The sequence below is a fragment of the Haemorhous mexicanus genome, chromosome 20 (assembly GCF_027477595.1).
Source record: "Haemorhous mexicanus isolate bHaeMex1 chromosome 20, bHaeMex1.pri, whole genome shotgun sequence".
Classification (NCBI taxonomy): domain Eukaryota; kingdom Metazoa; phylum Chordata; class Aves; order Passeriformes; family Fringillidae; genus Haemorhous; species Haemorhous mexicanus.
Genome location: NC_082360.1, coordinates 8,855,871 through 8,879,515, shown reverse-complemented (window position 1 = coordinate 8,879,515; position 23,645 = coordinate 8,855,871). Strand labels below are relative to the sequence as shown.

The following is a 23,645-nucleotide window of genomic DNA, read 5'->3' as shown; positions in this document are numbered from 1 at the left end:
GCTGTCACAAGAGGGTGGTGAGAGCCTGCGTGGGCTGCTTTGGTGTGATGGGCTGTGGGAAAGGGGAAAATGCCTGTACCAGGGCATCTTTGACTCTTTCTAAGCAGGCAAAATTAAGCTGGTGGTTCTGGGGGAAATGAAGTGTTAAAAGCTCCTGCAGGAGAGGCTGAAGCTCTCCGTGCCTGCCACATGAGAGCATCTCCATCAGGAATGTTCCCAGCACCATAAATCACACCAAGTGTTCGTGCCTGCCTCCCCCAGCCCCAGCCACTCTTCAGAGATTTGGGTATTTGATTCAGAAATCTCAGAATATTTTTGCAGAGCTGGTGTGTGAGCTGCAAATAAAACCAGCTCCTCTGAGAACTGCTTGGGTAGCTGAAATGATGACTGCATTAATTACCACGAGGTAATTATAATCCCACCTGCTCCCTGGGGAGCCCTGGTAAAGCAAAGGCAAATCAATCAGGGGCCCAAATCAGGACAGCTGTTGCCATGTGTGGATGGCTTGTCCTCAAAGGGATGTTTTTCCCTGGCTGCATCTGTCACTTGTCACCTTCCCAAAGTGGTGCTGCACCCAAAGAAATGGGGATGGGATGGGGAGACCAGTCAGTGGCAGGGCTGGACCCACACAGTTACCTGCAAAGGTGCTTTTTATTACTTTTTTTTCCCTTCTTTCCCAAAAGAAGGGCATGGGATGAGGCAGATCTCATGGGAAATGAGTCAAGGCTGTCTCCTTCTCTGGGGACCTGCTGCATTTGCTGCCAGGGTGACAGTGTCAGACAGCAGCTGCCACTTCCAGTGCTCATTACTGGTCCCTGAGTCAGTGCCTGACATCCCAGCAGAGGTTGTGGCACAGTCTGATGAAGGACAGGAAATAATCCCAAAGCCAATTTAAAGCACCCTACCTGGGTGAGAAAAAAAAAAAAAAAAAGCCCAGCAAACAACCCCACAGTGGAAGTTTGCTTAGAAATATTTGAGATCTTACTCTTGCCCATGAAGGGGGGCAAAAATCACTTGTCTCTTTACATGCTGGGAATGAATTTTGTGTCTGTGTCTGAGAGACAGAGAGTTTGGTCCACATCTGTCCTATCTTTCCTATTTTTCCCATTTGGGGCCTTGATCCATCCCCCTTACCTTGCTCCTCTATTCAGAACACTTCATAAAACTGGGTGCCCATAACAGGGAGGCTTCATAATCCATATAAAACATTCTGCAACAATTTATATAAAACCTCATTAAAGCTTCACCATTTCCAGGGACACCTCCAGAAAAACACTCTGTTAACAGGATGCATTTTCTTCCCCTTCAAGTGTAACTGTGTCTGGGACACTGGTTAGGTGTGATTTCAGGGAAAATCCAGCAGAAACAGCTATGAAAGCAACCAGCAAGGGCAGAAGGAAGGAAAGGCCAGCAGTGAGAGCATCCCAAACCCCCTTGGATCAGCTCCTGGTCCTTTTGGGATAAGTCATTTAGCATTCTTGTGCCTGATTGACACTAACATCATTAAAAGGTTGGTAATGAATTTCAGTGCTATATAAATCACACGGAAAACGATTACCCTTAATCCCAGCCTTACGAGGCTTTAATAATTAATGGCATCTGAACCTCTTTCCAAAACATGACCTTTGAAATCAGACTGCTGTGGCCAGAGCCATCCCTCATCCTGCAGGCAGCTGCTTCCCAGCCAGCCTGGTGGCTCCAGTGGGGCTGTGCTGGGGAACCTGGATGGGTCCAGCTCCAGGAGCAGCTCCCAGAGGGAACCTGTGCTGGTGGGAGCTCCACTCCTCGTGCAGCAGGATAACAGAAAACACCAGGAGTGAGAAAAAAGCACTGCCAGCTTCAATTCCACCTTGTCTTGTTGTAGGGCACTGCCCTGGGGGGTGAAAGGGGGAGATGTGGGCACTCCCTGCTCTTTCCTGCTCCTTCCCTCCCACGTGGGGATGCTCAGATCCCTGGGCAGCCTGGGGGGCTGGTGCCTGCCAGCCCTGGAGCCCACGGGGCCAAACTCCTGAACTGGCCCATCCTGCTCTTTGATCAGCTCAGTTTAGCCCCAAATGATGACAGAGGGTATTTTATTTTAAATAAAATCTCTAACTTCCATTCACACGTGTGCCTTTGTTGTTCTGTGAGTCAGAGCTGCTCGGGGAGGCTGCGAAAGGCTCCACACATTTATTTTTTTCAGGCTTTCACACAGCATGTGGGTGCTGGGTTAAAAATAATGTGGCACCTCTCCTTGAGCTTCCTCCCAAGCAGCAGATCCAGGCAGAGGGATGTGCAGGGGAAACAGCAAATGGAGCTGCAGCTCCAACAGCCCACAGAGTTAATTCCTTTAATTTAGTCATGGTGCAAGCAGGATGTGAAAACCCTCCCAGGGAGAGGGGAAGGGCTGGTGTTCTTTGGTGCTGGGAGTTTTACGTCTTTCCCTGTTTAGAGTGTTTGAAAAATAAAGCAACAACGCTGCTGGGATAAGGAGCAGAAGTTGTGCTGAACTCCTTCCTCACCACAGGACCAGGCTGCAGCAGCCCATCCCACCTGCACAGCGCTGTGAGTGCTGCAGGTGTGCATCCCAGAGCCAAGCTGCCCCTGCCAGTTTTGCTGCCCAGTGTGAAATACCCCACAAACACCATCCAAGAGAAACAAAATTCCCTCAAGTCTCCCTCAGCAAGTGGTTCCCAGCCCCTGGGAGCTGCCCCGAGGGTTCCCTGGCCATGGTGCTGGGGCTGCTGCATCTCTGCCAGGCTCTGGTGCCCCCCGAGCCTCCCCCCAGCCCTGCTGCCCACGAAATGACAAAAACCAGCAAGAGCTGAACAGCTGGCACAGAGCATCCTTCACCTCCCACACAAGGCACAGCAGCTCCAGCATCCCAGCTTGGTGCATTCACCTGCTCATTCCTCTTGGCTCAAGCAGGCTCTGCAACCTTGGCTGAGGCTGGGCTCCCCTCCCTGTGCCCAAAATGCTTCTCCCAGCCTGGTGTGCAGGTAAAATGGCTCAGTAGCTGTTGCCTGACACTGGATCAGAGCCGTGGGTGGGCTCAGGGGTGGCTGCCCTTTGCTGGGTGGATTTGCTGTCCAAACAATTCAGCACAGAACAAATTTGAGGGAACAGGAGGGGAGGCAAACCTGAGGTTCCATACCAGCTGGTGGCCCAAGCTGACAGGACCAGAGCTTTTATTTCATAATAACCTGAGTGCCTTCAAGGCAGCTTCTGTTGATAGGGAAAAGACCAGGGAAAAGCATCCCTGCAGGTGTCACCTGTCAGCATCAAACCCTTGTAGCTGAAATGAGACGTGCCCACCACCCCCAGTGCACTGCTGACAGCCCAGAGAGAGCTGCTGTAACAAATCACTCCTGTTCTGAGCCACTAATGAAGCTCAAATCCCTCCTCAGTAATAAGGTTTGACCTTGAGTGCATCCTAAAAGCTGCTGCTGAGGTGTCCATGGAGCTTCAAGCTTCCACACTGATTAAAGGGTGGTACAAAAGGCTGCTGCAGTGGCCAAGGGCTGGCAGAGCTGCTGTGGCTGGGGCAGAGCCCAGCCCTGCAGAGTCTGGCACAGCTGTGGAACATCCTGACCTGGGCAAGGTCCCACCCAGCTTCACTTGCCCACGTGTGGCTGTGGAGGAGGATCCACAGGAGGAAATAGCCCAGAATGAGCAGCGAAAAGTGGGGAAGGAAAAATGATGCTGCCAGCCAGTGTTGTGTGAAACAATTAACTGAATCCAGCCATTGCAGGACTTGGCAAAGTCCTGCCCCAAGGCTTGGGGGGATGCTGAGAAGATGCAAAGTGCTGATTGTCCTGTCTGGGACAGCCATGGCAAGCTTCTGTCCAAGAGAAGGATTTTCCACCTCGCTGGTTTTCCCATCATCAGGGAAGTACATGCCATGGGGAGGAATTCTGGAGAGCTGCTGATGAGGTGGGAGAGTTTAGCTGTGCTGCTGGGGTTCTGGGAGGCATCACTGGGGCTCTCTCTGACCCTGGCCCTGTGGGAAATGCTTCTGGTGTGAGTGCTGGCATTGTGCAGAGCTTTGCCAGGGCAGGAACTGCTGTGTGGGACAAGCAGCAGCAGCAAATCCACCCAAGTGCTTCAGTGCAACTGCATCTGCATGGAAACAAAGGGGAGGGGAAGAAACTGAAGCTCAAAATGTGTATTTCTAATTGATTATATGCATGGCTGCTGGGGGCCTCTCACACTGTGTGGTTAATTATGTCACTGTGTGAGCTGTAGCTTTATTTGTGCTGTACTCCAATGATCCTGCCCAGAGCCCAGGCAGCAGCAGAGCAGGTTGTCTGTCAAGAAAAATGAAGGTCTGCTTTGTTTGGGTTTCTTTTTAACAATATAGAGAAAAGAAGAATGATGAACAGCCAATTACTGTGATAACATCATCTACCCTGATAGCACACGGGGAACATCCAGCTCTAACAAGCCTCCTGCAGATTTGTGACTTTATTGGCAATTCCCTGCTCATGAGCTCCATCCCAGGGAAGCCTCTTTCTCCTGGGATCCCCAGAGGGCATTGCCCCTCTGGATGCCTTTTCCAGTGCAGAATCCATTCTGCTGACCAAATCCCTGCTTTGTCCTTACTGTCAAACCCCCAAGGGATGTGTTGCTTTAAATTATTCCTCAAATGGGAATAAGAGCCCAGGAAAACATGCTGAATTCACTATAATTTAAGTATTGCTGTAACTTTATGTGAAAGAACTTATTATATAACTTATATAAGTTATGGTATGAGTTTTGTAAGTATAAATAACCAGAAACCTCTTCCTGAGAGGCAGTTTTCTACCAGTCTGGATCTGGAACTTGCCTGTTTTGGGCTCTACCATGTTCTGGTTGAAGAAATCCAAACCTCCACATCTGCATCAGCTTCTGTTCTTTCTGTAAATCAAACAGAGCTCACCAAGCCTGAGCACACGGCTCCATTGATTTCAAACAAGCCACCCAACAACACCTCCTCCGCATCTCAGAGCTCACTTTATTTTGGGTTCTTCTATTTAAAGCAGTTCTGTTTTGCTAACTGGGGACGCCTCAGCAAAGATGCAGCACGTTTTAGCCAGGGAGCAGGGGACTGTGGGGTGTGAGCAAAGCCCCTGCAGAGAATGAGCTGTCCCTGCAGAAATTTCCATACAGCCCCGAGCTCCAGGCGCTGGGATGGGACCCATGAGCTCCATGGGCCCTGGCACCTCCTGCAGCAGGAGTTTCTGCATGGTGTGTGACCCTCTTCTTGTCCTTCCTGCTCTCTCCAAGGAAGTGTCCCATTGCTGGACACCTCCATGGAGCTGCCTCCTTCTCGGCTCTGCCTCTCATTGCCGATGTGTTTTGGCTGAATCACCCAGTCTGGCAGGGGTTTGCAGAGCCCACAGCATCTGCCCCTGAGTCCCTCTCTCCTTTAGCCCTGGCTCTCTCCCGCCTGGGTCCCAGCCCTGCCAAGCTGGCTCTCTCCAGCACGCTGGGCTCCCTGCCCTCCAGCCCTGCCCGCTGTCTGCTGTGTCCGGAGCTGTGCTTTTCGCACTGCTGCTGGAGCCAGCTTCCCCTTCCCCGGTCCCAAAGGAGCCCCCCCCAGCGCTGGGAGCAGAGTTTGTGCAGGTGTGGGGTGCAGGGAAGGGAGGAGGCTCAGGGGGGCAGGAGCAGGGCTGGCTCCCAGCCCTGCCCCGGTGGTGAGCGGGAGCCACCGGTGACAGCTCAGGGATGGAAGAGGGAGAAGGGAAAGGAGGAAAAACCCGGGGAATAGAGAGAAAGTGGGGAAATGGAGGGAAAGGGTGAAAGGAGAGACAGGAATGGGAAAGCAGGGATAGAGGGAAGCGAGCGGGGGATGGGGGTAAAAAGGAAGAAGGGGTGGATGGAGAAGGAGGGAGGGGAGGGGAGGGGGAGGGAAGAAGAGGAGGATGGAGAAAGGGAAGGAGGGATGAAGGGAGGGAGGGAACGGGGGCATGGAGGGGAGGGAGAGGTGGGCTGGCCCCGCTGGCGCCATGTGATGCCCTCTCCTCCCCGGGCTCTCCCGGCGCGGCGCGGAGCGGAGCGGAGCATCCCCGGGGCCGCCGGCCGCGTCCCGCCGCGGAGCAGCTCCCGGGGCCGGTGAGTGCCGGGACCGGCCGGGGAGGGCAAGGCTGGGGCTCCTTCCCGTGTCCGGGCCAGGCTGCCCCGGGAGCGGGGGGGAACGGTCCGGGGGATGGCTTCGTGGGGGCTCCGAATGGGATGTAAAGCCCTGAAAGTTTAAATGCGAGGGAAGAGGGATCAGGTGCGGAGCCGCAGGGCTCGGGGCAGGTATCCCTGTGCTTTCCGTATTCCCCTTGGAGTGGGAACGGGCCGGGAGCGGCGCGGGCACCGCCCCGGGCAGCATCCGCCGCATCCCAGCGAGCCCCGGAGCCGCGGAGGTGCCCGGGTGAGGTGCCCGTGTGCCCTGCCCGGGGACCGGCACCGCTCGGGTGGCGGCGTTTGGCTTCGCCCGATTCCCCACGGAAGGACCTGAGCACGAGGAAGGCGGAAAACCCCCGAAATCCCCATCCCTGGGCTTCCCCCCGCAGGCTGCTCACACAGGGGCTGTGTCTCGGGCGCCGAGAGCATCCCCGTCCTCAGCGGCGAGTTCGGAACGTTCTGCTCAGGAAGGGATGTGTGTTTTTCCCGGGGAATGTGAAATCTGCGGGAAGTCGGGCTGTCAATGCTTTGCAGTGTAGCAAACCCCTTGGAGAGGGGAGTGAGAATTGAGCGAGGCTATCTGAGAGAAACCTGACCTGGTTCTTAAGTGAAGTGGAGTGCCGGGGGTGAGGGGAAAGGCTGGATCGTGTGTTACCATAAGAACAGCGAGCGGGGACCTGGAGCCTGTCCTGACTCCACGAGCCCCTTATCCACGGCCCGGGGAAGGTAGTGAGATAATGTGAGATGGGAGATGTGAGATGTGAGATGGGAGATGTGAGATGTGAGATGTGGTGGCTCAGCCACCGCGGCGAGCAGGGAGGCTCTGTCTGACACGGCCTTTGGCTCTTGATTCATGGCAGGATGTTGGTAGAACTTCATCAGCCCTGACACGGGATGCTTTCTGCAGCTTTCAGGGCTGGGGCTGCCCGGCACGGAGCTGCAGGAGCTCCTCGGGGGTGCCCGGGGAGCGGGTCTGACCTCAGCACCGCTGTCACCACTGTGTCCCTGTATCCTCAAATCCCCCCGGGGGTGAGGAGGCCTTGTCGGAGCTGGCAGGTGCCTGCACGGTACAGGTGAGCCTTTGGAAAGGGCAGCAAGGGTGTTGCATTCCCTGAAGATAGCACAGCTTCAGCCAGAGCGCTGCTGAAGACCATTTCAGCTAAAGAAGAGAATTTCTGCTGAGTTTCCTGCAGCAGCAGTGAGTGCTGGTGGCGTGACCCAGGCTGGCAGCTCTGCTGGAGGAGCATTCCCGGGTCTCCATCACTGCTGCCCTTTGGCTTCACAAGTGCCTCGTGTCTGGGCTCCTTTCAGAGGCTCCTCTGCCACCGTTTGAGCAGCACATTTCAGTCTGGCATGTCAGGACCCACGTAAAAAGCCCAAGGGCAGGAGCCTGGCTCCCAGCAGCCCATCCTGTGCCATCACATCCTGCCCCCAGGCTGCCCCAAGTGACATCCAGGGGACAGAAATGCCTCTGCGTGGGGGTTTCTCCAGTTCCTTGCTGTATTCTTGTAGCTGTTGAATATATTCATTGAGCTGAATGAATTTCCACCTGGCAGCATCCATAGCAGAGCTTTTGCAGCTTCAGCTTTATTTATGGAGAGGGGAGGGAATATAAAATACAAAAGAGAAATAATGCACAAGCCTGCAGAGATTTCAATGGTATCAGTGAGCTGTGCGAGGCTGGAGTGAGCACCAGGAGCTTTTCCTAAATCAGCTGGGAAGATTTAAACCCCTGGGTTTTAAACCCCTGGGTTTTACATGGCATTTTAAAAATCACTTTTGACCTAGACCCCATCATCTAGTTATGTGGGAATCTTAATCTCACTGAAATTAAAGCCAGTTTGGGTTCTAGGTGTGTTCTAGAAAGATGGTTTGGTCTCAGAGTCACATTGATTTTTAAAGCTGTTTAGTCACAAGTTCTGATATTTGTAGTAAAATATTTACTGGCAAAATGGAATTTGTGCAAGGATGACACACATGCCTTCATCAGGCTCAGAAAATGGGCTGTCACAGATGAGTGGAGTTTGTGTGTGGTGTTTTAGGAAGACAGGAATTACAGGGTTTTTTATTAATGAGAGAGATATTGCTTATCAGTGAAAACCTTGTTAGAGCCATGTCAAGGCTGCACTGAGGCTGTTATTGGAGCAGCACAGCAGCTGCACCCACTGACCCAGGACAACCTGTGGATAATTCATTTTCCCAGCCAGTGCCCATCAGTGCTTCCTGATGACATCCCCACCCACAGAGGCTCAGGTCTGCACGGGCAGGATCTGCCTCAAAGCCCCCAGGTGGCCCTGGCCCCTTCCTGGGAGGAACAAAATGGTGAGGACAGATGTTCCTCCTCCCTGCAGCAGCTCTGGCTGGGAATGTCAGGTCAGGTGTAGGTGGCAGGAGAGGTGCTGCTGGGTGGGTGCAAAGGGAACGGGAGAGGAGCACAGGCAGGGACCAGGCACACACAGCCAGGTTTCACCTGGGAAGAGGTGCTGGCCTGGGGGAAGGATGGAGAAGAGTGAGACCAAGTCCATTCCCTGCCTGTTCCCACAGACTTTCCCTGGCTGTGGCTGCACTTCCCTGTGCTGAGCAGCATGGGTGAGCCCGTGGCCTCCTGAGCAGCCCACGGTGCCTGTGCCTGTTCTCAGGCTGCTCCACCTCATGCATGGCTTGTCCTGCCCTGTCTGCCCTGTTAAATTCTGGAACTGGTAACAAATCTTGCTAAAATCTGGATGGTAGAAAGTTTGGTACCTCCAGTGGTGTATAAACACTTATGTACATTAATATTACTAATTATTAAACCCAACAAGCTGCATAAAGCACAGACCTTTCCTGTGTGAAAATGGGACCAAACTTTAGTGTCTGCTCAGTGTCAGACCTGGGGGATTGTGCATGAAGGCATCACCAACAGCTCCCAAGGAGCTGTGTCCCAAAACGCTGGGGCAGAGCCAGGTGGGGCAGCAGCTGGCCTTGGTCACTGGGTTTGGTGGCAGTCACAAGTGCCACTGGGTTATGCAGCCGTTTGCCAGAGGTGTGGCTGACACAGCCCCTGTGCACTTTATGCCATCATTTCGCTGCTCAGAGGCTTTGCAGTAGAGCTGTTTCTAAGCAGGGAAGAGGGATTGCAGTCTCCTGGCTAACGAGGCACTGCTCCCTCTATCCATCATCTCTAATCACGCCCAGGGGATGCAGGTCCCTGCAGCCCTGGGCAGCACGTGCTGCCTGCCCCATGTGCCACTTGTCTGCAGCCCTCAGAGAGCCCAGGGCCCCGGGGGATTTCTGCCTTTCTCTCATTTATCACTCTGAAAATGTTCATAAAACCCCTCCAGCTGCCAGCGCTGGCGAGAAGAGCGGGGTGGGGGAAGAGCTGTGGCTTCCTGCCTCCCCAGCTCAGGTACCCACCAACACAGGGAGTGCGAGAGCTTTAATTAGCTCTTGATGCTATTTTTACCTCCCAGCAAGCTTAATTTAGCTCAAGCTGTCATGCACTGATGGTTAAGGGGAAAAGAAGGAACGGGGGTGTTGGCCCCTCTCTGCTGAGCAGCCTCAGCTCCCGAGCTCGGGCTGCACCTGGGGCTTTTCTTACACCTTCCACAGCAGCGAGTGTTTGTAGCCCAGAGACATTTCATGGGCAGCCCTTGAAGTGCTTACACTGAGTTAGGGGGCTCTGCTCACACCCACTGCAGTTCAAAACAACATCAATATCTTACAGAAGAGGTGCTTGAGTACTTCAATCGTTACCTGCCTTGCTGCTGGAAGGACACAGAAACCTTGAAAAGCTGCAAGGAAGAGGATTATTCTCCTCTTTTTAATCTACGAGGCTCTTATAGGACTTTGTGCCAACTTAAATGATACTTGGAAGGGGAAAGGGCCAGCTGTTAAAGCTCTAATAGCCCCTAGAGCAGCCCGAGCTTGGTGCTGGAGTGAGTGGATGTGCAGGGCTGAGCCAGCTGCTCTCCCTGTGCCTGGGTCTGTCCCTGTGCCAGCCGAGGGCAGCACGGTGCTGCAGCCTGAGCAGGGGCACTGGATGGTTGGGGGGCTGCAGTTCATGCCTTTGGGATCTCAGTACAAGCCCCAGTGCACCCCAGGCAGAGGTTAATGGGCAGGCACAGCTCCCATGGCAGCGAGGTTCTGCAGCTCCTCTAGCACAGTCCCCAGCTGGTTTGCTTTGCAGCATTAGATATTTCCCTCTTTTATTCTGCTTTTGGAGCTTTTTGTAGGGTATTGAAACCAGCAGTTGGGCTCAGGTCCCTGACTGTGAGCATTCTGACACACTGTGGAAAGGAGAATTCTGTGTCAGATTTGGTAGGGAGAGAGGGCTTTGGGAAGAGCTCTGCAAAGGGCAGGGCTCAGCTATTGTAGGGATGTAAACTCTGAACAGATTTATTTAGGTTAGACCTGGAGAGCTGGACCTGGCTGTGTGGGCAATATTGCAAGCTCAGAGCTTTAGCTCCTGTTTCCCTCTCAAGAAATGCACTTTGTGTCATTTTTGCACTTTGTGCTTTTCTACAACACCCCAGGGCAGGAGCTGCCAGCACGTGGATGCAGAGACCTGCCTGCCATCTGCCTGTCCCTGTGTCCCAGCACCCTGCAAGCCTCCTGTGGGTCAGTCAGAGGGGGAGAGCTGAGGCTGTGCCTGTTTCCCTTCAGCTCCTGCCTGTTTCCAAAGCCATCCCACTCCCAGCTCCTCCCAGACCTTCCAGCAGCTGAAGCCTCCAGTGAGGACCCTCATCCCTGCAGCTGATCTGCCAGAACTGCTCTTCCCACCTTCAGCCCCATCACAGGTTCTCCACTTGCCAAAGCATCACTTCAGCTGGGGTGAACAGAGGTAAGAGCCTGAAACACCGAGGGAAAAGGAGACACGTGGGTGGGATGGCTCTATAAAAGTTCTGTGGGGGATATCTGTGGATCCAGAAGGACCATGTGAATGAGGCTGGCTGTACACACACGGGCTGTGCCAGCAGCCTGTGAACCAGGACCATGGGGGCTGCTTGGTGGATGATTTTATTTGCTGGAAGTTGCTGGGTTCATCCCAAGCCATTAGTGTGAAAGAGCTGGAGCAGTGCCACCACTCCAGCCAGTGCAGCAGCCTGGCAGAGGTGGCCAGTTTGGGAATTGGTCTGCTCACCCTCGAGGGCTGGGGTGGGAAATAAATCTCAGTAACTTCTCCTTTGACCTAGCATTTGATCTCCTTGTATTTGGTGCTGGAGCTGAGTTATCAGAAACAGCCCTCTGCAAACCTGACCCAGGCAAAAAGGCAGATTTTGAGCAGCCCACAGCAAAAAGGCTGGTGTGGGATAAAGAAGGAGAGGGAAGTGGGTCAGCCTTGGAGATTCAAGTTATGGTGCTTTCCATACAGCATTTCCATCGCTCTTGCACTGCCGTGGCAGGACTTTTTTTTCACCAAACTGTAAAAAATAACTCTGGCAAGAAATGAAGCACAGGAAGTGCTAAGGAAAAGAGAACTTCTCAGAAAAATTATGTAAATCAAGTTTAAGAGAGAAAATCCCAAGTAATCTCATTACCAAAACCAGTTAGTGGTGAGCCTTGCAGTGTGTGAGCTCACATGTGGTTTCTTACCGATTATTTATCAGGTGCTCCTGGTGTGTGATGACAAGCACAAAATTAATAGGTTTGTTATTGCTGTGGCTCAATCTGGGATTAAATAACTCATAACCAGCCTTCTTTTTATTCATTTATTTATTTTTAAAGCCTCCCTGGAGAGCCTGTGTGCCCATTGATCCAGCGCTGCCGTGTCTGTGCCTCGGTAATGGCAGCGCCGCGCTGCTGCTCCCAGCTGAGGGGAAGCTTTCAAGCCCAGTATTGATCCTTTTGAAGTTTGTTTGCTCATAGTCACAGTTACAGGCCCTTGTTCAAACTGCCATGAGATGGGCTGTTTTATTTCTTAATATCAGGCTAAACCTCCTCCACATCAAAAAGATTTATTCCTGCACTTTATTTTTCCAATACGGATCTTCTGTCTCAGAAATCGAGCTGGCATTTCTGTGTGACACTAACGCAGCTCCTAAAGCTGCCTGATGTATTTCAGTCTCCCCATGTGCCAGGGGAGTTGGTGGATGCCAGCAGCCTAGGACAGGGCACCTGGAGCCCCGTGGACCAGCTCCAACCCATATCCTCTTTGGAAATTTCCTTCTCAATGAAAAGCAGGAGATGCTGCTTTTCTCTTCAGCCATCTCTGCTCTCTTCAGCTATCCTATGGAACCAGAGCAGCCCTGTGCTCCTCTCCTGCCTGCAGCACACCTTTCCCAAGCTCCAGGAGGGACCCTTTCTTCCCAGGCAGTAATTCCAAAACCAAAGCTATCTTTCCCAGCTGCCCAGTTTTCCAGGTCAGGTTTGTGGAGCTGCTTCTCCTGGGATCCCAGATGGAGCCGTGGGCGCTGCCCTCACCATCTCCTCCTCTTCCTCTCCTCAGCTGTGGTTAAAGTCAGCTCCCCATGTGCTCCTCACACTGGTCCAACCTTCTCTGCCAACCCAAAGAGCCCCAGCTCAGCTGCCCTCAGGCTGCATCCTGCACACCCTGTTTTGGGACTGAAGAATTTGCACTCTTTGGGTGCTCCATGAGCTCGGTGGGATCCTTCTATTTCACCAGGGTTATTAATGACCAAGTCAGCCTTTTCTGGCTTTGTTCCCAAGGGAGCCAGGGTGAGTTGTGCTGTCTGAAGGAGGGTGACAGTGTAGTGGTGGCCTGGGCACAGTCCTGCCTGCCTAAGCACTGCCAGCTCTGAGAAGTTTTGCCCTGAAAGAGCTGCTCTCCTTGACCTATTTTTTTTTTTTTTTTTTTTTTTGCACACATTCATGGCCTGTGTTGTGTCCTGAGAAAGGGATCACACTGCTCGAAGGCCCTTTATTTTTAGCCAGCCCAATTTCTTGTTGCAGCTTAGTGGGATCTGGTCCTTTCAGTTCAGCTCCATCACAGCTCATGCTCTCCAGCATTTGATTGCTCCTACCCAGGTCCCTGATGTTCTTTGTACATCCATTGCTCACTCAGAGGGTTTCCTACTCCCCTTTCACTGGCTTTATTCCTTCTCCTTTACATTCTACACAGCCTCTCCCTCTGCTCCAGATCCATGGCTCAATCTCTGGTTTCCCTTGGCCCTTTATCTGCAGCATGGACCAGGCATTCACAGCCACAGGATTTCAAACAAACCCTGGATCCCAAACCAACCCTCCACAAACAAACCCTTCCCTCCCATCTGCTCTGATAACCTTGGCAGTGCTTCCCTTCCTCCCAAATGTCAGGAAATTGGAAATGATGTCACATAAAAATCAATGGCTTGGCCCTGCTCCTTCTGCCTTTACCCAGGGCAGGAGGGAGCTGCTGTTCTCTGGCGACCCCAGAGCAGTGATTTATTGAGGCGACCCATCCTGTCCAGGCAGCTGACCAGTGATATATTCATTTTCCTCAGCCCACCCACATAGCCCAGAGCAGTGGCTCGTGCTTGGCTTTAGGCCACAGATGTGGGCTCAGAAATCTGCCCAGGATATTTCCTTTCTGTGGCTGTGGAGCTACAGGTAAGGACTTACCCCAAATCTGGGTGAGCTGCATTAGAAACAAAATGCTCATTTCTCCAGTGCTCATTTCATTTCCCAAAGGATTCAGGCCCAGCAAGGGCCATGTGCTGTTTCCATCAGCAACTGTTGCTCCAAGGCAAGGAGAAATTCATTATGAAGACTGCAGATTACATTGCAGACTGCCTTTATTATTCCCTGGACTACTACCAGAATGCACAGTGTGATCGAAGGAGCAGGAGCAGTTCTAAGGTTCCATTTCCTGGAAATCGTTGGGGCTCTACTCATTTAATTTAAAATCCAGCCCCTGTTGGAAACCAAACAGCCATAGGAAGCATAACACCACTGATAAAGGTCACTGTGGACTAAATCCTCCCTGATGATCGAGCCAGCTCCTGTTCTTGTCCCTGAAAAACCTTTCACTTGGAGTTCTCTGAGTCCTCCAGGTGCTGGGCCTGGGGAGGTTTGTTTCAGGCAGAGGTTCTGCACCATCCCTACCCCTGTTCCCCATCACATCAGCTTGGATTCTATGAGCCAGCGGGGCAGAAATAGGCACCAGTCTCTAACACACCCATGATCTCATGGAAATTGAAGTGTGAGAGGGAAAGGAATGAGGCAATTGAGAGGCACAGCTTTGATGCCTGAACCCTGTCCCTGCTGCTCACGTCACACCAACAGAAATGAGCCCAAATGGGTCTATTTTCCAGTGCCTGATGTTGCTGGACAGCAAATCACAGGAAATACTTCATTATTCCCCTCTAAGTGTCTTCATCTGGACCTTCACATACTCCTTACTATGATTTTTGGCTCGTTATTAACTAAAATGTGCAGGGAGGATGGTTGTTGATGATATATGAGCCAAGAATAGATCCCAGTTCTTTCTACCATTTTGGCACCAAATGCCAAGAGGGATGAGACACCCTGTAGTAAATGCTGTTCATTTTGAGGCAGCAACTAGAAAATATGGTTCTGGCTGAGCAGAAGAATGGATGAGCAAGAGGATCTGTGTTTTGGCTGTTTGATTGCTGAATCCAATGGGAATCCATAGAGATGGGAAGTGGTATCTTCCCCAGGAAATGGGAGCTGCAGGGCTGATGTGCTTCCTCTGCCCCATAGCCACCAGTTTCTTTTGGCTGCTGTCTCCTAATTCTTCAGGGAAAAAAGAATCTGAGCATCCTCTCAGCACTTGGCTCCTTGCTCCCTTAGCAGGGAGCTATTTCTCCTGGGAACACGTCCTACTTTCCTTGAGCTGAGGGAAGCATTAAATAACATTGAAAATGAGGCTGGTTAGCAAAGCCAAAGGTGGAGGGAAAGCTTGCAGGAGTGGAGCTGGAGCACTTTCTTGGGCTGTCTGGAGACAGCAATCCCCTTCCTGTAGGTTGGAACCTTCTGGGAAAAGGCTCAGTGTGAACGTAGGAAGAGCCAAATCTTTAATTTCATATGGAAGGGAATTGTCAAAGCTGCTGCAGAGCTTGAGGGTGCGAGTGCATCTGCTTCCTACCAAGATGTACTTGCCTGCTTTGGACTCGAGGTCAGATCTGATAATTAAAGACTTTCTCTCCTTCTCTGCCTTTCACTCAAGAATTTGATACTCTTCCAGCAGCATTCCCTGCTTTTCTCTCTTATTGCTGCCCAGAGCAGTGAGCTGGAGGGGCACACGGACCTCGGATGTTGCATCTGTTCAGTAGATGCCTTTCTTTGGACTCCACAGTAACTACAAGTTTCCTTCATGTTAATCTAAATGAAACTGCTGCAAACACAACCCAGGATGGGTGTGGGGAGCTGGTGCTGTGGATTTGTGAGACAGAAGTGCGGGGGATGACCACTGCAAGAGCTCAGAGCTCCCCAGAGCACTGGAGGAGCAAGAAACCTCTCTCAGCATCACCTACTCTCTTTCACCATGAGGGAATTATGGCACAACATCATCCTTGGAGGCTTTCAGGTGTAAAAGTACAAGCTGTGAGGGCTTTTGGCATCTCTGGGAGTCTGTGTAAGCAAGGGAGAATTAATCTAGTTGCATCTGAAGCACTAGAAAAAAACACCCTCTTCCAGTCTGTTTGGCCGTGTTGGCACAGAGAGTTGGCATCTCCTGACCCGGGCAGGATTTGTGTCTCCTGATTTAATCACTGACCCCACCACCTTAACTGCAGTGATAAAAGCAACAGGACTTCTCTCCCAGGGAGTCTGCTCACCAAGGGAGCACAGGAGTGATGGAGCCACTCCTGAGGGTGAGAAACAAAACCAGTGCAGTCCTAAAGGGAGCCCAAGGAAGATGCAGCCTCCTTGGAAATTCAGTAGCTTTTGTTGTCTAGCTGGATTTAGATATTTTTTCCCTACTGCTTGCAGTGCTGAATAGCATCAGAATGTGCCTTGGAAAATATACATGACATGGCACTTATCTGTGATTCATTCTGCCTTTACAGCAGCAGTCAGTGGCACTATCTGCCTCCTTGCTACTCCACACAAGACCTTCTCTCACACGTATCTTTTTCCTTCTTGCTCTTATTCCTTTAATCTTTTGTTGCTGTGGGTTCTCCCCCCCTTCCCCCATACCAATTTCACTTTTTCTCTACTCCACCAAGAACTCTGATTTCTGGTGCTATTTTATCAGTCTGCAGGGCACCATAGGAACTCCTAATTTGCCCAAAGTAGCAAATGTGCAATAAAATAATAATAATTTAAAAATATGCTATACAAAAGTGACATGGGCATGGGAGAAGCTTTTCCTTTAAGGTTTGCCCAGGCCTGGCTCCAGCTCTCTGTCCCCATTTCCCTGCCTCCCTCCAGAGCACAAGGTGGGTTTGGACAAGGGAGGGTACTGGCAGCTCTGGCAAGAGCAATACAACCAAAAAAAAGCAGATTATTGTGTCATGCCACTCTGCTTCAAGTTGTTTGATGATGTCATAAATGTAGCATGGCTTTTGCAAAATTAGCATGGTCTCCTAATTGGTAGATCTACCATGGAAGTGGAAAAGTGGCAGTGTTGGAGGGGAGTGGGATGGTGATGGGAGCTGCTCAGGGCTGGGCTTGGTCCAGCAGTTAAGAGCAGCTTTGTTAATCCTCGATCGTGGTGTCAGTGATCCTCAGCAGCTCCTGTGCCAGGGACTGGCAGCACTTGATAAGGCTCTGCAGGGAGATAAGATGGTGGAGTTCACCTCCATCCTTGGAGGGATCAGTGCCAGCTTTGGCTGGAGCAGCAGGAATTCACCTGCAGCAAATCCAACAGGAGCCAAGGAAGGAGCTGCTCCCATTCCCATCCGTGCTGACTGTCTTAGTTTGGAAAGCCAGGTGTGTGCTAAGGAATCAGGAGCCTCCCCTGAAATGGAAAATGTGAACCCCCTCCCTCCGAATTGCTATACATTTTAAATTAAGGGGCTCTCAGGCAAAAAAATATGGGAGCAGGAATAGCAGTTCTTTATTAGGGAAGAAAATAAAAGGATAAAATGAACAATGCAGTGAACGAAACCAACACTGCCAGAGCCAGAGCACAGCCTGACACCCTGTGGGTCAGGGTGCTGGCAGCAGTCCCACTGGAATTGTGGCTCAGCCCTCCTGCAGTGCCAGGGCTGGTTCTGCTGGAGCAGGGATCCTGGAGAAGGGTGCAGTCTGCCTCTGAAGATCCAGGGGAAGAGGCAGCTGCTGCTCCTCTGGGAAATCCAGTGGAGAAGCCGTGCTGGTGTTCCAGAATCTCAGATTATATCTGGGTAGGAATGCTTGGCTCCTTCCCCTGGGCTCACATCTCCCAATGGGATGCTGCAGTTCTTATCAGCCATGCAGTGACATACAACAGCCTCTTATCAGCAAGTGTCCCCCCAGAGGGAGGAGTGGGTTTGGAAGAAAAAAGGAAACTGCCCACTGAACAGAAGACAGCTGGCAATCCAGGACACTGAGCCATTCCTCATCCAGTCCATGCCGTGCCATTCCCCATCCTATCCGTGCTGTGCCATTCCCCATCCCATCCATGCTGTACCATTCCCCCTCCAGTCCATGCTCTGCCATTCCCCATCCCATCCATGCTGTACCATTCCCCATCCAGTCCATGCTGTACCATTCCCCCTCCAGTCCATGCCGTGCCATTCCCCATCCCATCCATACCCTGCCATTCCCCATCCCATCCATGCTGTGCCATTCCCCATCCCATCCATGCTGTGCCATTCCCCCTCCAGTCTGTGCTGTGCCATTCCTCCTCCAGTCCATGCTCTGCCATTCCCCATCCCATCCATGCTCTGCCATTCCCCCTCCAGTCCATGCTGTGCCATTCCCCATCCCATCCATGCTCTGCCATTCCCCATCCCATCCATGCTGTGCCATTCCCCATCCCATCCATACCCTGCCATTCCCCCTCCAGTCCATGCTGTGCCATTCCCCATCCCGCAGTGGCATGGGGCAGCAGTGGGCTGGGATTTGGTTCCAGCTCTGGTGTGCCAGTGCTTGTTCTGACGGCTCCTTTCGGTCCAGGGCAGAGCTTTGGCGGCTCCGTGCTGGGCGCTGCTCCCGTCCCATCCCGCCCGCGGCGCCGCCGATGCTGTTGGCGATGAGCGCCTGCAGCAGGAAGGCGCTGACCCTGCTCAGCAGCGTGTTCGCCGTCTGCGGCCTCGGCCTCCTGGGCATCTCCGTCAGCACCGACTACTGGCTCTACCTGGAGGAGGGCATCGTCCAGCCCCAAAACCAGACGGCCGAGATCAAGCTCTCGCTGCACTCGGGGCTCTGGAGGGTCTGCTTTCTGGCAGGTAGGGTCTCCTGGCCAAAAACATCGCCTGGGTTTGTTGGGTGTCAGTGCCACCCGGCAGCAAAGGGCCAAGAAAAACGGGATTTTTAGAGGCTCTGCCCATCCCTGCTTCCAAACTCAGGCAATGTCATCTCTTCATGCCTGACTTTAACAGCTCAAAGGATAAATCTGCCTTTGCACACAGGCTTAGGTGAGTTTGCTGCTGCCCTGCCAGACCCCCTGCCCTGTTCCAGAGCTGCAGCCATGATGCCTTGGGCAGCAGCTAAAAACTTTCCATTTCGTCCCTGCAAAATTCAGATTCAGGTCAGCTGGACCGTTCCCTCCACCTGTGCCAAGTTTGATGAAGCAACTTGGCTGCAGGGACAGAGTTGAATAGAACCCAAGGGAATGGGAATCTCAAAGTGACCAACCTGAAATGTCACAAAGTTCCAACCGCTTTGGAAAAGTCAGAGGAGAAGTGAGGAGCTCTGATATGACCCCTGGGATGATTTTAAACCCCCTGGCTTCAGAGTTCTCGTTTCTGTCTGTGTCTGCCGCAGGTGAGGAGCGTGGCCGGTGCTTCACCATCGAATACGTCATGCCCATGAACATCCAGCTGACCTCTGAATCCACAATCAACGTCCTGAGTAAGTGGTTTGGTGGGGTTCCACCCTCTACATCCTGCACATCACTGAGTCCCAAGCACTAGGGACCCTCCCCAAGAAATCTTCTTTGTGTCCTTGCCAAAGAAGCTCTGAGTTCCTTGACAGTGCTGCCACACAATGATGCAACAATGTTTTTACTATGGGAATTGCCCAGAGTGCTCCTAAGCTTTAGGGAACATCCCTTTCTAATGGACATGGAGGCAGGATGGACATGGAGGCTCCAAGCTGTGCAATTTCCTGTCACTGGCTATTCAGCACTAATGTTTATCAAAGTGTTTGGCTTTTTAGCCTCCTCTCCATAATTTACAGCTGTATTTATTTCCTTGCAATTTTACACATTATATAGCAGGATTAATTGAGGATGAAGTGTCACAGCTCTCACTATGAATTCTGCAGTCATTTCTGAATTAACAAATAGAAGTGTTTCGAAAACACTTATGCAATGAAGCTAGAGAAAAATGTAGGTTCTGATGGTTTCCTGTGCAACACTTCAAACAGGAGCCCTCAGAAATGCAAACATCAGCAGAATCACCACCATGGAGGTGGGACACTGGCACAAGTTGCCCAGAGAGTCTGTGGATGCTCCATCCCTGAAAATGTTCAAGGCCAAGTTGGATGGAGCCTGGAGCAACCTGGGATAGTGGAAGGTGTTTCTGCCCATAGCAGAGAGCTGGAACATAAGGTCCCTTCCAACCCAAATAATTCTGTGATTCCATAATTCTCTGTTTTACTCAGCTCATTAGCCAGGAGAGAAACTCAGACTCAGCATGGTCTGAGCAGGAGGGTTGGAGCCCTCTCACCCAGCCAAGTGCATTACTCACACTATTTAGGGAATATTAACCTGCTCCCCCTTCCCTCTGCTCCTCTCTCACCAGAGATGATCCGCTCTGCCACCCCCTTCCCTCTGGTCAGCCTCTTCTTCATGTTCATCGGCTTCATCCTGAGCAACATCGGCCACATCCGGCCTCACAGGACCATCCTCGCCTTCGTCTCGGGGATATTCTTCATCCTCTCAGGTGAGTTCTGCAAGCCAGGTTTTCTCCTGACAGCCCTTGAGCAGGGAGCACGTTTGCTTTGGTGGCTGCTGGTGCTCTCCTGACCTGCCCTGGTGGCTCATTGTCGGACTCATCGCTCCCATCTCAGTCCCACAGCCTGACCAGACCTCGTGGGATGGATGCAGAGCTTTGTGGGAACTGGGGAAAGGCTGCCCAACCCGTGCAGGAGCAGGTGCTGGGGGAGAGGATGCTTCTTGTGAAACATCATTCGCAGGAGAGATCTGAAACTTCAAACTGCTCAGTTGGGCTGTGTCTACATGAGAAAAGTGAATGTTTTATTCATGGTGTTGTGCAAGTGCTAAACAAATAGCTGTGACAGCTGAGCTTTGAAGCAGCTCCTACTGGAGTCAGATCTCTCCTCCCAGTGCTCACAGATTTCCCGAGCAGGGAATGTTTGACTGGAATAAGAGGAGTGCCCTGGGTTGGAGCAGCAGGAGGGCAGCTCCTTTCCCCAGTAATTACAAGCACACTCCCAAGTTTTTTTTACTTTCCCCCAAAGCCAGGCCTTCAGGAAGGAGCTTCCTCAGCAGCTTCATCCCTGAAGCATTTCCCACTGTCCTTCCCCAGGTCTGTCACTGGTGGTGGGGCTGGTCCTCTACATATCCAGCATTAATGATGAAATGCTCAACAGGACCAAGGACTCGGAGTCATTCTTCAATTACAAATATGGGTGGTCCTTTGCCTTCTCTGCCATCTCATTCCTTCTCACAGAGGTACCCACACCCATAACAAGTGTATCCCATTCCCAGGGGTGGGCAGACTGGGGCTGTTGGCAAAAAGGAGGCTCAGACAGGGTTTAAGGGAGGGCTGGGAGGGTAGGGGGGAGAATGTATAGCGTGAAGGGGACATGTGGGATGGAAAAAACCAACCTGGAGCACTGATGAGGCATTTGGTCACAGTTGGGTGCCAGGCATGAAAAGCAGAGCTGTGGTTGTGCTGCATTATTCACTGCACAGATCCATGGGGCAGGGAGGTGACAGCTCTCGGGTGCTTTTGAGCATCAGCACAGCCCAAAACAGCCCAAAACAGGCGATTTCTGTGCTGTCCTGTGCGGGTGGCGGTGCACCGGGGGCGGGGAGGTTCTCAGGCCGTCTGTCTGTCCCGCAGAGCGCCGGCGTGATGTCCGTGTACCTGTTCATGAAGCGCTACACGGCCGAGGACCTCTACAGACCCCACCCCGGCTTCTACCGGCCCCGCCTGAGCAACTGCTCCGACTACTCGGGGCAGTTCCTGCACCCCGACGCGTGGGCGCGGGGCCGCAGCCCCTCGGACATCTCCAGCGAGGCGTCCCTGCAGATGAACAGCAACTACCCAGCCCTGCTCAAGTGCCCCGACTACGACCAGATGTCCTCGTCCCCGTGCTGAGCCCCGCGGCCCCGCGCCCCTACGGTGGGCGCCGCGCCCCGACTCCGTTTGTCTTTTTTTTAGGCCACTCTTTTCTGGCCAATTCTCTATTTATAGGAGCGTAAATATAACCAGAGAGATTGGTTATATAACCAGTAGTGTAACCTAGAGAATTGGGATGTTTCTCTTTCTTTGGCTTTTTTTGGGTTGTTTTATTCCTCCCTGCATAACTAAGAATGTCTCCAAAGTCCTCCTCACTCAGCTCATCCTGCTGAGCAAACAGCAGTTCTGCCTGGGGGAGAAATCCAGGGCTGGACTCAAGAGCAGGAAAAAGAAAATAGAGTAGAACTAAGGAAAAAAAAGGTGTATTTTTTGGTGTAGGTAGGTAGGCTGATAAAGTTTGTGCATTCGACTGTATCATTGAATTCTATATTTACTGGCCTCAGTTCCAGCAGGCATAAAAGATTTGTGTAACTTTCCAAGAAGCAACCAGCATTAGAAAAATATAAATTTGGTCTTGACTGAACACTTACTGGTTGGTATCTCTCACTGGTGGATATCACTTCCAGCCAGGCTGGAATGGGAAATAGCCATCCTTCCATGACATCCTTCCATGGACACCAGCAGGTTGTTGCTCCTCTATGGCCACTTGGAAACTGTTGCTTAAATATCCCATGTTAGACTGGAGGCACTCTGGGGTGCTGGGCTGGAGGCTCCAGCACCCAAATTTCCTCTGCCATCCGATAGACAGGAGGGCTGAAGCATAAATGGGAGAATTTCAGTGCAGCATCGAGTGGAAAACAACCTAAACCTTTCCCATGGGAAACATCAGGTGCAGGATTTAGAGGAAAGAAGTTATTTCAGTGAAAGGCAAGACCCCAAACTGGTGTAAAGTGATGTAGCTGAGATCATTGGTACAAGTCCACTGCAGCAAAGTAGTTGGCTTATTTTACATTTTGGCAAGAAAATGGTATTTTCGCTGCTTTTTTTTTTTTTTTTTGTGTGTGTGTGTGTGTGTGTGTGTGTGTATTTATTTTGAGGTTTTAAGTTTGAAAATTTCGTTTGATATTTTGACCTTAGCCAGCTGCCAGGGGAAAACACCACTGCCACTGAGGGAAAGCAAAGGGCAGGGAAGGAAAAGGCTGTGACCCCCCATGCAAGACCCAGCTTGTCACCATGCAGGAGAAAGAGCTTTGCCCAAAAGTTATTTCTGTTCTTGTTATTTTTAACCTTTCTGAAAATTTCCATTCTGCAGAAAAAAACAGTCTGGGGATTCTTGGTATATTTGAGCTTGTTTTGTCTTACTGTTAATTAAAAGAAATAGAATATATGCAGTTTTAACCTCATTTGTAGCACACTGTGTCATGAATGTTGGACCTGTTGGTTGTTATTATTTAATATTATTGTTTATTATTTACTATTAAATATTTATTATTTATAAACTCCTCTAAAGCAGGGGCCAGGTCCTGGTGCAGCAGCACTGTTTGCATCCATTGCCACACCCATTCCACAGGACATCACTGCAGGAGTGTATCCAGCCAGCTCTGGAACAGGATTGCTCCTCTCCACTTCCTCCAGAGAAGCAAGTAATGCATGTATAGTGTATATCTGGGTAGATTCCTAATTTGCAAAGTTTTAAAATCTGGGCATATTTGTGTAGACACAGTTCTATTCACCCTCAGTTTCTGTATGATCCTCCAGCATTTTTGTGCTCTCACTTAAGCCCCAGATTTTAAGTGCTATATGACAGGTTGGCTGCTGGGAAGGTTCAGGCACTAAAGCACAACACAGCCCAACCCTCCAGCAACAAATCTGCTGGTCCTCTCCTGCCCCCAGCCTGACAAACCATCAGTTTTCCATCAGGATCCCCATATTCAGTGTGAACTTGGCTCCAAAAAACCACTGCAGTTCACAGGCAATCATTTTGAGTTTCCCGGGCGCTGATTTGGTTTGCTGGGCTGGATGCTGATGGTTTTTGGGGGCTCAAGGGCTGTTGCCTCTGCATGTTACTCTTGATGGACACTGATGTTCTCAGTCCTTGGGAGGGAGATGGTCAGGATCACCATAACTGCTGATGGCCAGAGCCACAAGGGCTGTCCCATGGCCACGTTCCCCACACTGGGGAGTCATCCTGTGGTTAATCCTGTGCAGCACCATGAGATGTCCCTGTGCCCAAGTGGAATTTTCCTTTGCACTGATTAAATACAGAATTATTCATTT

General features: G+C 51.6%; 1 protein-coding gene across 1 annotated transcript; it reads left to right on the top strand.

The window, feature by feature from the left end:
* Positions 1 to 10,623: 10,623 nt before the first annotated feature.
* CACNG5 (calcium voltage-gated channel auxiliary subunit gamma 5) lies at positions 10,624 to 22,755 on the top strand. The gene is made up of 6 exons (XM_059864146.1): positions 10,624 to 10,951; positions 18,112 to 18,383; positions 18,922 to 19,008; positions 19,902 to 20,042; positions 20,649 to 20,794; positions 21,189 to 22,755. The coding sequence occupies exons 2-6, from the start codon at positions 18,176 to 18,178 to the stop codon at positions 21,444 to 21,446; spliced, it is 840 nt and encodes a 279-aa protein (XP_059720129.1). The 5' UTR covers positions 10,624 to 10,951; positions 18,112 to 18,175; the 3' UTR covers positions 21,447 to 22,755.
* The last annotated feature ends 890 nt before the right edge of the window (positions 22,756 to 23,645 follow it).